This window comes from Octopus sinensis, linkage group LG2 (assembly GCF_006345805.1).
Source record: "Octopus sinensis linkage group LG2, ASM634580v1, whole genome shotgun sequence".
NCBI lineage: Eukaryota > Metazoa > Mollusca > Cephalopoda > Octopoda > Octopodidae > Octopus > Octopus sinensis.
In genome coordinates this window covers 3,862,833-3,879,677 of record NC_042998.1, presented here as the reverse complement: position 1 = coordinate 3,879,677, position 16,845 = coordinate 3,862,833, and the positions used below count along the sequence as shown (strand labels likewise).

Below are 16,845 nucleotides of genomic sequence, written 5' to 3'. Positions count from 1 at the left end.
CTTTTTATACTATTTCTTATGCTTTATTCTTATTTTTATGCTTCTTATTGTTATGCTTCTTCTCATTAAGAAGCATAATAATAAGCATAAGGAGAAGCATAACAATAAGAATCATAACAATAAGAAGCATAAGAAGAAGCATAACAATAAGAAGCATAACGATAAGAAGCAACATGACAATAAGAAGCATAAGAAGAAGCATAACGATAAGAAGCAACATGACAATAAGAAGACGCATAATAAGAAGCATAGTAATAACCATAAGAATAAGCACAATAAGGAGAAGCATAAGAATAAGCACAATAAGAAAAATAAGCATAATAATACGAATAATAATAAGCATAATAATATGAATAACAATAAGCATAATAATAATACGAATAATAATAATAAGCTTAATACGAATAATAATATCAATAATAATAATAAGCATACTAATATGAATAATAATAAGCATAATGATACGAATAACGAATAATAATAATGATACGAATAATAATAATAAGCATAATATGAATAACAATTATAATAATAAGCATAATGATACGAATAATAATACGAATAATAATAAGCATAATAATAAGCATAATAATATGAATAATAATAAGCATGATAATAAGCATAATAATATGAATAATAATAAGCATGATACGAAATAATAATAATAATAAGCATAATAATATGAATAACAATTATAATAAGCATAATGATACGAATAATAATACGAATAATAAGCATAATAAGCATAATACGAATAATAAGCATAATAATAATAATTCGAATAATAAGCATAATAATAAGCATAATACGAATAATAATAATAAGCATAATAATAAGCATAATAATATGAATAATAATAAGCATAATACGAATAATAATAATAAGCATAATAATAATACGAATAATAATAAGCATAATAATGTGAATAATAAGCATAATACGAATAAGCATAATACGAATAATAATAAGCATAATAATAAGCATAATACGAATAATAAGCATAATAATAATAATTCGAATAATAAGCATAATAATAAGCATAATACGAATAATAATAATAAGCATAATAATAATACGAATAATAATAAGCATAATAATATGAATAATAAGCATAATACGAATAATAATAATAAGCATAATAATAAGCATAATAATATGAATAATAATAAGCATAATACGAATAATAATAATAAGCATAATAATAATACGAATAATAATAAGCATAATAATGTGAATAATAAGCATAATACGAATAAGCATAATACGAATAATAATAAGCATAATAAGCATAATAATATGAATAATAATAAGCATAATACGATAATAATAATAAGCATAATAATACGAATAATAAGCATAATAATACGAATAATAAGCATAATAATAAGCATAATAATATGAATAATAATAAGCATAATACGAATAATAAGCATAATAATACGAATAATAATAAGCATAATAATAAGCATAATAATAAGCATAATAATAAGCATAATAATATGAATAATAAGCATAATACGAATAATAATAATAAGCATAATAATATGAATAATAAGTATAATACGAATAATAAGCATAATACGAATAATATTAATAATAAGCATAATGATACGAATAATAATAAGTATAATACGAATAATAATAAGCATAATAATAATACGAATAATAATAATAAGCATAATGATACGAATAATAATAATAAGCATAATAATATGAATAATAAGTATAATACGAATAATAATAAGCATAATATGAATAATAAGCATAATAATAAGCATAATAATATGAATAATAATAATAAGCATAATAATAATACGAATAATAATAATAAGCATAATAATATGAATAACAATAAGCATAATAATATGAATAATAAGTATAATACGAATAATAATAATAAGCATAATAATACGAATAATAATAAGCATAATAATAATACGAATAATAATAATAATAAGCATAATGATAATACGAATAATATTAATAATAAGCATAATATGAATAACAATAATAATAATAAGCATAATGATACGAATAATAATAATAAGCATAATGATACGAATAATAATAATAAGCATAATGATACGAATAATAATAAGCATAATAATATGAATAACAATAATAATAAGCATAATAATAATACGAATAATAATAATAATAATAATAAGCATAATAATAATAACAGGGATATATTTAATGACAATATCATAGCTATTTATTTGCAAGACAGTAATGTATTGTAGCAACTGCTTTGTCAAATTTTTTGTAATTTTCGCCATCAGTTAAAAGTTCTACTTCAGGAATACAATGTCTCTTGTTATGGATGTATTCAGTTCCATAGCAACATCACCAGTTGCTGCTGTGTTATATGGCCACAACTAAAGCAGTCAGTCATCCACCAGAAGATTATATTCTTGCCACAATTGTATTAGGTGCTAATTTTGCTATTAATACATGCATACGTGTGTGTGTATGTCTGTGTGTGATGATTAGGGCTGAATTGAAACAATTGTAGGATTATAATTTTTATGCTATATAATAATAATAGTAGTAGTAATAATATATGTTAATAAATTAAAATGTGTCAATTGTAAATCTCCATTTTCTTTTCATTTATATATTATGAATGTATATAAGTATATATGTGTGTATATATATATATAATGAATGTATATAAGTATATACGTGTGTATATATATATATAATGAATGTATATAAGTATATACGTGTGTATATATATGTAATGAATGTATATAAGTATATACATGTGTAAATATATATATATATATATAATGAATGTATATAAGTATATACGTGTATATATATATAATGAATGTATAAGTATATACGTATATATATATAATGAATGTATATAAGTATATACGTGTATATATATATATAATGAATGTATAAGTATATACGTATATATATATAATGAATGTATATAAGTATATATGTGTATATATATATATGTATATATATATAGTGTATGTATATAATTGTATATATGTAGATGTATGTGTGTGTGTGTGTGTGTACGTATATATATAGTTATTTCATTCAATTGCACCTGTACTGAATCAAAGAGTTTACTAATATTGTTGAATCTCTTTAAACCATTCCTCTTGAAACAAACAAGTAAACCAGAGCAGTGGAGAATAATGGTCCTTCCTGACTAGACACATAGACTGATGATGTTTTATTCATCATTTTGTGGTTCTAAACATTTCTTTAGCTCGTCAAACATTGGAAACAGTTGATTGATCAATCAAAGGTGGCATTTCATTGGTCTATTGAAGTTCGTAAATATTCCCTTGGTTTATGACTTAAAACGTCAATTCTTTGTTGGTTTTGACATTATTTTAAAGACTGTTAAGCAACTCACTTGTAATGTTCTTTTTTTTATGTTCTAGCAGAAAATATAAACCTACACACACACACATATATATATTCATATATATTCACACACATACAAAAACAGATTTGTTTTACCCAAAAAAGCTGAATTACAATTAAAAGAATTGGTAGGTGTTATTGCCAGTAATATTACACAAGTGAATTCAAAGACCTAGCCTCGAATGATGTAACAGGGCTATTAATAATAACAACAATTTGATGGTAGTAAACATTTCATTGATTTGTTGATAGTTGTAGACATTTTATTGGTCTCTGGGTGATTCTAGCCATTTGATTGTCTGAACATTGCTCTGATCATTTCCTTCCTTCATGGATGGCTAAACACATTTTCATATTTCTACAGTGCACCAGCCAATATTTTTGTACATATAGTAATGATATTTCTATAGCATATTTTCAATGAGTTTCTTTGAGTATTGAAACTTGTCTGTGTGAGCATTTTGTCAATGCTCGCAAGTGTCTGTGCATTTTACAAATCTGTTTGTAAACGTAGTCTTTAGATTAGTTTGCTCATGGCTTTAGGTATATTTATTTTGATATCGTTATATCTTCAACTGTTTCTCTGAGTTTATACGTATTTATACATGTGTGCATACTTGAGAGACATCACATCATCTTTTTTCTTTCATTTTGTCTTCTTTTAGTTTCTCATAGACATTATTCTACTTGATATGTTATTTCAAGCTCTAAGTGGACAATTATCAATATTTTAGTTGTTGTATTGATGCTTTCTTAAAATCAATGAGAATATTTTGCAACTTTCAAGTTATATATCATACATGTTATGGTTATTTTCAAAGCCACTTTGTGCTAAGTTAGCAGTGTTCAAAAAAAGTTATGGTGAATATAAGGATGATTGTATCAGGATTGTTCTCTTTAGACAAAAACCATAAAGTAAAATTACGCATGTAAGCTTGTAGCATATAGGACTGACTTAAATATAATACAGCTTGGCAGAATGAAAATTCAAAACAATTTAAGCTTAAACCTGCAAAGCTGTCAAACTTTGGATCAGGTAAACCACTCGGTATAACTTCACTAACACAATCAAGGCCATCAATCTAATAGCAATGAATAATAGTAATTCAACTCTAGACACAAGGCCTGAAATTCTGGGGAAGGATGCTAGTCGATTACATCGACCCCAGTGCATAATTGGTACCTATTTCATTGACTCCCAAAAGGATGAAAGGCAAAGTTGACCTTGGTGGAATTTTAATATAATACTGTAACTTTAATATCACTCTATCATCTTATAATAAAATTACTTTTTAGAAGAAACTTCTAATTGTCTTATGTTTTTACAGACATTCCCTAGAACAATACTTTGAGCAAAACCAAAAATATGGCTCCCTAGTCATAACACCAACTTGAATTTCTAAATTGAGCTCTCTGGCTGAGACTTCAAGTTAACTTGTACAAAGCAAAAGCCAAACATATATTTGATAATAATAATAATAATAATGATTGAAATTTTGGCACAAGGCCAGCAAGTTTAGGGGAAAGGTAAGTCAGTTACATCAACCCCGGTTCTCACCTGGTACTAATATTATCAACCCGGAAAGGATGAAAGGCAAAGTTCACCTCAGCTGGATTTAAAGATGGACAAAAATGCTGCTAATCATTTGTCCTGGTGTTCTAACGATTTTGCCAGCTCACCACGAAATAATAATAACAGTAATTATAATAATTTCTTTCATGTTGTCTAAAACCACAAATTTCAAAGAGGCGGGTGTAGCCAGTTTATTTAACCCCAGTACTAGAAGCACAAGTACGAAAGGCAAGTTTCAACAACAGTGTCCAAAGATATAAAAGCATTGAGACATAACTGTGTATTGCAAAGCATATTTATCCAGCACATTACTGATTCTGAACCATCACATGTCTAATAATAATAATAATAATAATTATGATAATAATTATAATGACTAAAAATAATAATGACAACAGCATTAATAGTATCAAAAACAATTTCAATAATAAAAGAAAGGAAAATGTGAGATAAATGTGAGGCAATACATAGGGAGCAAAAGAGAGTGACACCCATATACCAATGCTGGATAGAGTGCCAGAGCATGCTTACTGTATATATTGTTGTGTTAATACAGTGCGAAATGCATGTCGACAAAATAAAATTAAATGTAAAACAAAGACTTATATATATATATATTGATATATATATAAAATATAATATGTGAGTGAATGTGTATATTATACACATTCTTTTACTGGATGCAGGCAACTAGCTGTGTGTGTGTATATATATATATATATCAAATGTGTGTGTGCAAATATATATATATCAAATGTGTGTATGTATATATATATATGTGTGAATATATTAAATGTATATATATATGTGTATATAAATATATATATATATACGTATATATACATATCAAATGTATGTGTGTGTATATATATATTATCAAATGTCTATGTATTATATGTATATATATATCAAATGTCTGTATTATGTGTATATATATATCAAATGTACACATGTATGTATATATATATATATCAAATGTACATATATATGTATGTATATATATATCAAATGTACATATATATGTAGGTATATATATATATATATCAAATCTATTTGTATATAGTATATATATGTGTATATAAATATATTATATATATATTATGATATATACTATATACATATATATCATACACATATCATATATATTATACACATGTATGATATATATCATACACATGATATATCATACATATGATATATATATATTATAGATATCTTATACCCACACACACATGAGAAAACATGTTTAAATACATATGTATGATGCATATGTATTTTAGTGTTCATATCTGGATTGCTCCAAAATGGAGTCCGTTACTGGAGTCCTTTCTCATTTTTTTTTCCTCCATATTTTTCTCCAATATTTAACTTATTTTTGACATGACATTTACTTTAGCAATGTTTCTATAAATAGACATTTTTCTTTTTTTTTCCTTTTCCGTTTTGCATCCTAAAATGATTTAGTCAATTGTTTTATTTTTCTTTCCAATGTTTTCAATTTTTTGTTCACATTTTGTCTGTGATATAGTGAATATCATATATTTTTGAAATTTAAGTTTGATTTTTTTTTTTTTTTCAATTTTATATTTTAACTTTTTAAATATTTTTCACCAATTTTTTTGCAATAAATCTGTGACAAAAACTAATTGAAAATAAAAAAAAAGGAAAAGATTTGGGCCATCATGACCGTATACGGTTGCGCTTTCTAGAATTTATGCTGATTCCTTGACATGTATTACAGCAGATTTGGTTGACGAAGACATGCTTGCAGCGACCTCTTTCCCTGAGCTTGCGACATAAGTTAAGATTTTCGTTTTCAGGTTTCCCACATTTAAAAGAATTGCCTGTTAATAAAGAAAGAGAAAAGAATATACAGAAATGATCTTAAAAAATTAATTAAATTATAAATAAAACAGTTTTTGTTTGAGGGTCAAAAGGATATGTTCTAAATTAATTTCAATGATTTTCAGAAAAAGAAAAAAAATTATTTATTACTTTCTTAGTTGTTTTAAATGATTTCATCTAAAATGCAAAATTTCAAATGTTTGTTCACTTGATTTGATCGTTCATTTAGTTATCATTATAATAAAAATAATTATTATTATTAAGGCAGCAAGCTGACAGAATCATTAAAACGCCAAGCAAAATGCTTTGTGGAATTTCATCTGTCTTTACATTCTGAGTTCAAATTCCACCAATATCCACTTTGCCTTTCCTCCTTTTGGGGTCAATAAAATGAGTACCAGTTGAGAATTGGAGTTGATGTAATTGACTCCTTCCCTTCCCTAAACTTACTGGCCTTCTGCCAAAATTTGAAATCATTATTATTAAGGTTGTACACTGGATAAATTATTTAGCAGCATTTCATCCAGCACCTTACATTCTGAGTTCAAATTATACCAAGGATGACATTGCCTTTCATCCTTTTGAGATTGATAAAATAAGTACCAGTTGAGCACTGGGGTTGATGTAATCATCTAGCCTCCCTATCCCTTAAAATCCTTAAAATTGCTGGCTTTGTGCCAAAATTTGAAACAATTATTATTATCATGAGAGCAATTCATGTCATCAAAGTGACACTGGGGTACAAATATACAAAGCCCAAAATACCCATCATGGCTACCCTTCTGATAAGGGTACACCAGGTGATCTCATATCAAGGTAAACAGCACATTGCCTTGCAGGTAGGATCCTACTGGAATTTTCTTCAGGTCGAGATGCCCATCCCAATCAAAAGGTTTCTGAATAAGGTTTGTTTAAGGGTGATGAATAAAACACCCATGTTTCCAGGAGTGAATTATTCAAACCACAAAGAATTCTTCTCAACATGGCTATGATACTCCTCCCACTACTCCTGCTCATGATCACAGATGTACATATCATCAGCAACTAATGCACATGCTCAACTAGTTATGGTCAAGCAAGTGACAAGCAAATCTGTGGTACTGCACAGAATATTTGCTGTAGCCCATCTTTTATACTGAGGCAAATCATGTACTTGATAACACTTCCAATTAGTTGAGATCAGGAGCCATGAGAGTCACTGCCTGGTATCAACATTTTACTTGGGACATTTGAAAGGTAAAGTTTCTAAACTAGATAAGGAAATACAAAAATATGTAAGGTATGCAGATATTCATTTGATTGTTTTGTTTTTTTTTTAAAAAAAAGGGTAAGAGCATATTACATAGTCTATCTCACATTTCACTTTGTCTGAAAATATGGAATGGTCATAGCTGAAATGTCTTTGATCATAGAAATTCAAAATGAAGAGAAATCTTAAGCTAAACAACAGCAACAACAACAAATTTAATATCTTCCAGATGTTGAATAAATTCAAGCAAAAAGGTATTAGTTTCTCACGAGGCACAAAGTAAAGAAATGAGAAGCATAATACCTATTAGCTTTATCAGCATACATTGATGTACAGGTGTAGCTTACAAAGTTAGCTTTGAAAATGCATGGTTCCAGATTCGATCTCACTGCAAGACACCTTAAGCAAGTGTGTTCTAATATAGCACTGGATCAGCCAAAATTTTCTAAGTGGAACCCATAGGTAGAAACTGAAAAGTAGCTTGCATGCATGCATACATACATACTGAGCTGAGATCCCCTTCGGTCATGACTGACCGTGGGATTGCACCTAGAAAGTTACCCTCCCAGGCATAAGTCCGGGCAATGTTGTTTATGGAAGACCAGCAGTTTCCCATACATACTGCCCCCCCTCTCCACGCCACCAGTGTTATCCAAGGGAAAGGTAACAGCTGATACAGCTTGGCACCCGTGACATCGCAACTCATTTCTACAGCTGAGTGAACTGGAGCAACGTGAAATAAAGTGTCTTGCTCAAGAACACAACACAGCCTGGTCCAAGATTCAAACTCACAACCTCACGATCGTATGCTCGATGCTCTAACTACTGAGCCATGCACCTTCACACATACATGCATACACACATACATACATGTGTGGTTGGGGTACATGAAAATTATCCCGGAAGTTCTCATTCACATCTCCTGATCAAAGGAGGTTTCTTTGTTTACAATTACCACCAAGTAAAGACACTAGTAGTTTCAGCTTTCAGTGTGCAAAGAGCAGTAGAATAAAAAAAATACCTTGGAAAACAGGTATGAATTGGCAAAAGGAAGACTAACCAGCCATAGAAAATCTGCCTCAGCAAATTTCATCTGACAGCTGGTAGCATGAAAAAATGGACACAAAACCACAAAAAGAAATAAAATGGCTTCAAGTGCATGCAGACTGAAGTTACTTCACAATCTTGGTTTTGCAGAATCACAGCTCTTACTCTGCTCACATATGCTTCCTTCCTCAAGAAATATTGATTTCTAATACTGACACACAAATCTAAAAAGAAATACTTCTAGTGAAAATATATAATCAATTGAATCTGAAACAAACTCAGTACATGCCTGATATATTTTGCTTGCTTTTGAGGCATAATATCTGAAGTCAATCACAATGGGGGCTTGAAACTTTGAACACAGAAAGTGGAGAGATGAAACTGAATACAATAGAACATTAATTTAGCATTCTCTCTTTCATTTCCTTTTCTACCACTCTCCTGTAATGATATATAGGGTGGTAGGCAAGACAGGTGCAGACATAACTGTCTGCTTAAGAAACCTGCCTTGAAGTCATGTTGTTCCAGGTTCAATTCCTCAGTGTGGCACCTTGGGAAAATGTCTTCTACTATATTCTCTAGCAAAGCAATGGCTTGTGAGTGAACCTGGTAGAGAGAAACTATGAGGATACCTTATATATATATACATACATATATATATATATATAATCATCATCATCTATATAGATCATCAAATATATATATATATTATTTAGAGATAGTAGTCCCCTTCATCCCACCATATAAAAGAATTTTTAATTTAATTTGATACTTACTACTCATTTCTCAGCTATACGTGTTTCTTGAGGTTCTTTTACGGTTCCTTAATCACGCAGTGTTTTACAGGAACCTTTCCTAAAATGTAACCCCAATCATCAAGCCTCTAAATAACTTTATCATAGTTCGATACCAAATACTAGTTGTTCGCTGAACCTTGCAACGTCAAGCCAAAATTAATACATAGTAGGACAATGGTAGTCAACGGTAGCTTGTACATATTTTTTACATTTCTTTTACGTTACCCTTAAGTTATTTTTACTTCGTAAATTTTTAATTTTTATCATTCGTATCATTTGTAAATTTTCTTTTCGCATTTTGTCATTCGTACTGTAGTTTTTATTCGAGAATATTTATTTGTCATTGCTTTCATTTTTATTCGAATATATATTTACTTGTCCTTGCTTTCATTATTATATCATCACAAGTATATATTTCATTTTTATCCCTACATATTATTAATTTTATATGAATGTTTACAGACATAAGTTACGTGAGAATTTAGTTTTTGTAAATTTTTATTTTTATTTTTATTTATTTTTTATTTGAATTAAATCATGGCTTGCACAGTAAGGTCTGGTGAATCTATTTACTCATACACATACTTATATGTTAAAATTAAAATATAGTATTTGGTATCGAACTATGATAAAGTTATTTAGAGACCTGATGATTGGAGTTACATTCTAAGAAAGGTTCCTGTAAAACACTGCATGATTAAGGAACCGTAGAAGAACCTAAAGAAATACATATAGCTGAGAAATGAGATGTAAGTATTAAATTAAATTAAAATTCTTTTATATGGTGGGATGAAGGGGACTACTATCTCTAAATAAAAAATATATATTTCCTCATTGAGAATAATTTGAACCCCTGTGATGCCAGAATTTTTATTCCCTAATAAATAAAATAATATATATATATATATATATATATATATATATATATATATATATATATGTATATGTATACAAACTTCAGAAAAGGTAAAACCTGTATAGATATTTTCGTTCAGTGTTATGACAGTTTCATAAAACATTGAAGGAGGTATCTGTATTTATAGAGGTACTTATACAAGTTAAATATTTATATAGATTTTTCCTTTCCTGAAGTGTGTATACATTTTCTGTTTTTTGTGCATACTCTGCATATATTTATTCTACAGAAAATAAAGGAATTCTTGAATGCAGGATGGCTGTGAAAATCAAGCAAATACCCTTTAGAAGATGGTAAAAAATTGGCCAGCAAGCATCTACAGAGAAGTGAACTCAATACCTTGTAAACAGGTTTCAGAAGTGGTGAGTGAATTGATATTCTATACAAAATAAAGGAATTCTTGAACACAGGATGGCTGTGAAGACAGCTGAGAAAATCAAGTAAATACATTTAAAAAGATGGAAGAAAGTGGCCATCAGACCTCTACAGAGAGAATATAAATATGTGTGTGTGTATGTGTGTATATATATATATATATATACACACACACACACACACACACACACACACACCCAGAACCATACTAATAGCTTAGGAGTGAAATTTAAGATTTCTTGGTTTTCTGTGAATTGATTTTGATAAAACTTTTCCCAGCTGGTTTGCCACACTATGGCAACACCATCTTTATGTTTCCATTATTTTGTGCAATGTCTTCTCTTTTTTGTTTCAGATTCTTCAGGTTTTGGTTGAACCATGCTAATAGCTTTTGAATGGAAATAGCCTATCTAGACATTATATTTCAGAAAATGAAGGGTAATGATATAGATTAAGCATACACTGAGTATATATTTAACAGAAAACTATAATAATATTCTAACATTTATTGACGTAATGAATTATCTAGCCACATGAGCACCAAAGGAAAATGATCTGATTATGAGACCTCCAAGACTGTGACAGCTAGGGGTTTAAAGAATATTGGCCGTGAGTTACAAGGGAAACCTGGACAAACAAGCAAAGACATTTTCACCATCTCTGGAATTTCTCATGTTTTGAAAACCACAAGAAATTGCATCCTCGAGACCATGGCTTCTGTGCAAAAACAGCCTCCTCACAGGAGTTTGAGGGTTCAATGGCCCCAAAAGTACATGACATTAGACTTGAGTTGTGTTCTGTTCACCAACCAAACCAGAGCAAACCTTGACGAACCTGACAGTTTGGCAAAAGGTTGAGACTATTTTGGGGATGAGCATCACCAATATTTATGACATCAACAACAGTGTAGAGGAGTCGTCATGTTGTGGGCTGGTATCATTGGGGACAGACTTGTTGGCCCAGTCAGGGTACCTGAAGAGGTTAAAGTGACCGCAGCTGCCTTCTGCAATCTCCTGAAGGAGGTCTTGGATCCCTGACTTGATGACATACAGCTGTCACTTCTAAAGAATCTCATATTCGTGTACAACAACGCTCCCTCCCACTCTGCCAGGACCACCCAAACATTCCTAGAGTCTAATGGCATACAAGGTCAAAGGTTAATGATGTGGCCACTAGCCTCTCCAGATCTCAACCCTGTCAAAAATCTTTGGTCCATCATTAAAGTAGATGTTTATGCCAATGGATGCCAATCCATATCAAAAGATATCTTATGGATGACCATCAAAAACTGTTGCAGAAGCAGTCCTGCCTGCTCCTATAAAGAAATTGACAGATTCCATGAGTAACAGGGTTTTTGAAGTTATCCCTCAAAATGGCACTCATGTACCTAAATAATTCATTACATCAATAAATGTTATAATATTAGTATGGTTTTCTGTTAAATATGTACTCAATGCCTGCTTAATATCTATCATTACACTTCAATTTCTGAAAAAAAATGTCTAGATGGACAATTTTCATTCAAAAGCGTGGTTCCCCCAAAACCTGAAGAATCTGAAATAAAAAGGAGAGGATGTTACACAGAATAATGAAAACATAACAATGGTGTTGTCATAGTGTGCAGACCAGCTGGGGGAAATTTTACCAAAATCAATTCACAGAAAATCAAGAAATCCTAAATTTCACTCCAAAGCTATTATGGTTCTGGGTATGTGTGTGTGTGAGTATAAAAATTAGGATAAGATCATTAATTTAAATTAACGATCTTATCAAGTGGCCAGCATGGAAATAAAATCCTTCAAAAGGTAATAATTATTATTAAAATTATAACTTAGAGTATCTATGAGATACTGCCATGCTGAAAATAACAGCCAGGATCTGACTCTTAAACCACCTTAAGTGTTCATATAGCACAAGGAGAGAAGACATATCCAGTAATGTTTTACTAGTTTTAATTTGTCTTCTCTCCTTGTGCTATAGGAACACTTAAGGTGGTTTTAGAGTCAGATCCTGGTTGCTATTTTCAGCATGGCAGTATCTCGTAGATACCCTAAGTTACAATTATATATATATATATATATATATATATATAAGGGTGTTGTGTTTGTCCCCCAGCACCAATTCACAACCAGTGTTAGTTTGTTTATATCTCCATATATAAGTCCTTCAGCTACTAGGGTAAGTACCAGACTTAATTTTAATTACTCGAACCAGTTTGTTCAACTAATTTCTTTCAAAGCTGTGCCCCAGTATGGCCACAGTCTAATAACTGAAAAAAGTAAAAGACAGAACATACATATATACATATATATATATTCTATAGGAACTAGAAACTGCACAGATTGGTGCATGGTATGTGTGGGTGTGGATGTGAGTATGCATGAGTCTACAGAGATTGCCATTCAAAGCTATACATTCAGTAACCACAGCAACAACAATACTAAGAACAAAAGAACTACTGATTATAAATAAAGACATATGCAAGCCCCATGCAGCTTAATTACCAAGCAGAAGAGTTGACAGTTTCTGGTTACTAATCAGAAAGATCATTTAACAAAGCAATAGTAAAGACCTTGGGAAAAAATTTACTAGTTTACTTTGTCTCATTCCTATTAATTAACTTGTTCATATTTCTGTTCTCTCAGACCACCTTATCACTCACTTTCCCTCTCTATCTTTGTGTGTGCATATATACGTCCATATATATATATATATATATGTGTGTATACACATATATGTTTTATATATATCTCTCTCTCTTTCCTAAACATATCATCCAGACTTCCTTCTTGCTATTTTCCTCTTCCATCTTTACTGTTCATTATTGTAGAAAATACAAATAATGAACTGTGAGAACATAGCTTAACTACATCTTTTTTTCTCAATTACAACTGTATCGTAAGAAACTGCTAATAAACGTCATCACCATCATCCTCACAACCATTACCATCCTCAATAACTACCACCACCACCACCACTTTCTTCACCATTATTATTACTTTTAAACACACGTAAAATGTATACAACTAGCTTGCTTCAGTTTTGTTTTTTGTTTAGGTCTCATTCATTTGCTTTGGAGAAAGAAAAAAACTGTGCGAATGTATCTGTCTTTCTATCTATACACACATATTACTCTTTTACTTGTTTCAGTCATTTGACTGCAGCCATGCTGGAGCACCACCTTTAGTCGAGCAAATCGACCCCGGGACTTATTCTTTCTAAACCCAGTACTTATTCTATCGGTCACTTTTTGCCGAACTGCTAAGTGACGGGGACGTAAACACACCAGTATCAGTTGTCAAGCAATGCTAGGGGGACAAACACAGACACACAAACATATACACACACGCTCATATATATATATACATATATACGACAGGCTTCTTTCAGTTTCCGTCTACCAAATCCACTCACAAGGCATTGGTCGGCCCGGGGCTATAGCAGAAGACACTTGCTCAAGATGCCACACAGTGGGACTGAACCTGGAACCATGTGGTTGGTTAGCAAGCTACTTACCACACAGCCACTCCTGCGCCATACATATATGTATGTATGTAATATATACTCTTTTATTTGTTTTGATCATTTGACTGTGGCCATGCTGGAGCACCACCTTTACTCGAAGAAATCGATCCCAGGGTTTATTCTTTGTAAGCCTAGCACTTATTTTATCAGTCTCTTTTGCCAAACTAAGTTATGGGGATGTAAACACACCAGCATCGGTTATCAAGCAATGTTGGGAGACTGACACAGACACACAAACATACACACACACACATATATATATATTTCATCATCATCATCATCGTTTAACGTCCGTTTCCATGCTAGCATGGGTTGGACGATTCAACTGCGGTCTGGGAAGCCAGAAGGCTGCACCAGGCCCAGTCTGATCTGGCAGTGTTTCTACAGCTGGATGCCCTTCCTAATGCCAACCACTCCGTGAGTGTAGTGGGTGCTTTTTACGTTCCACCGGCACAGGGGCCAGATGAGGCTGGCAAACGGCCACGATTGGATGGTGCTTTTTACGTGCCACCGGCACAGGGGCCGGACGAGGCTGGCAACGGCCACGATCGGATGATGCTTTTTACGTGCCACCAGCACAGGGGCCGGATGAGGCTGGCAAATGGCCACAATCGGATGGTGCTTTTTACGTGCCACCGGCACAGGGGCCGGACGAGGCTGGCAAACAGCCACAATCGGATGGTACTTTTTACGTGCCACCCTCAGCCACCTGCACATTAATTCTGCCGGCAGGCTGTTCCATTGACTGGATTTACAGGAACCATCTTAGTGCTTCCAATTTCAGTGACAGTACTTCTGTTTCACCAATGTTACTTTGAAAAGTATATTGACCAACAGTGTTGGTAAAAATTGGAAGTAAGAAAATTCATTACATCCTAAGTAGGATGATGAGGTGAGGAATGCCTTAACAAATTCATATTTGCCCTTATCCATGATTTTCTATTTCATAATCCTTGATATTAAAGTCTTACTAACAATTTATCTATTGCTCTTTTACTCTTTTACTTGTTTCAATCAATTGACTGCGGCCATGCTGGAGCACCGCCTTTAGTTGAGTAAATCGACCCCAGGACTTATTCTTTGTAAGCCTAGTACTTATTCTATCGGTCTCTTTTGCTGAACCGCTCAGTTACGGGGATGTAAACACACCACCATTGGTTGTCAAACGATGGTGGTGGGGGGGGGAATCCTAGACGCACAAACATATACATACACACACATATATACGACGGGCTTCTTTCAGTTTCCATCTACCAAATCCACTCACAAGGCTTTGGTCAGCCCAAGGCTGTAGTAGAAGACACTTGCCCAAGGTGCCACACAGTGGGAATGAACCTGGAACCATGTGGTTAGTAAGCAAGCTACTTACCACACAGCCACTCCTGCGCCTATTATTCAAACTTTCAAACTAATAAAGAATGACATACAAATATGTGTGTTGATAGTGATGATGGGGATGACAATGATGATGATAGCAGCAGTGGAGTGGTTATGATAATTATGGAAAATGAAAACAATGATGACGATAGCGGTGGGGGTTGGGTTGGGTTGGTGGTGGTGGTGATGATGGTAATGATGTTTGTGGCGAGGATGATAATGACAATGATGTTAGTGATGGTGGTGGAGGTCATAATGTTGGTAGTGATAATGGCAACAGTGGTTGTAGTAGTGGTGGTGCTAATGATGATGATGATGATGATATAGTGGTGCTGCTAATATTGACAACAACAATGATAGTGATAGTGATGAAGATGATGATGATGATGATGACAATGGTGATGATGACACATTGTCACTACAACTATTAAGACTGTGACATAAAACACTGCCAATATAAATAGCTCTGATACTCTTACCTCTGACCTATCATAGCAGAGACATTACCTTTAATACTAACCAAACCTAGCTCAGAACTAAATAGTATTAAACTGGGTTTGTTTGATTTAATATATTTTTTACTTATGGTTCATTCTTTTTCCTTTCTTTTCCAGGCCTTTTTTTAAATTCAGGTCCATAAAGACTAAATGGATTTAACTAATCTATATATAGAAGAATAAAAATGAAACATTTCCCTGAGATTAGTGTTGTTAGAATTTTATTTGAATTGCTCCAGATTAGTAAA

The 16,845-nt window shown here is 31.7% G+C and overlaps 1 protein-coding gene across 3 annotated transcripts in view; it reads right to left on the bottom strand.

Annotated features, from left to right (window-relative positions):
• Nucleotides 1–6,319: 6,319 nt before the first annotated feature.
• Nucleotides 6,320–16,845, bottom strand: part of LOC115232408 (A disintegrin and metalloproteinase with thrombospondin motifs 7) — a 313,827-nt gene continuing 303,301 nt past the window's right edge. For all 3 annotated transcript variants that reach the window (XM_036511342.1, XM_029802264.2, XM_029802265.2), the window contains one exon: nucleotides 6,320–6,813. In XM_036511342.1, coding sequence (XP_036367235.1) covers nucleotides 6,682–6,813 — 132 coding nt within the window. In that variant the 3' untranslated portion in view covers nucleotides 6,320–6,681. The remainder of the gene's footprint in view (nucleotides 6,814–16,845) is intronic.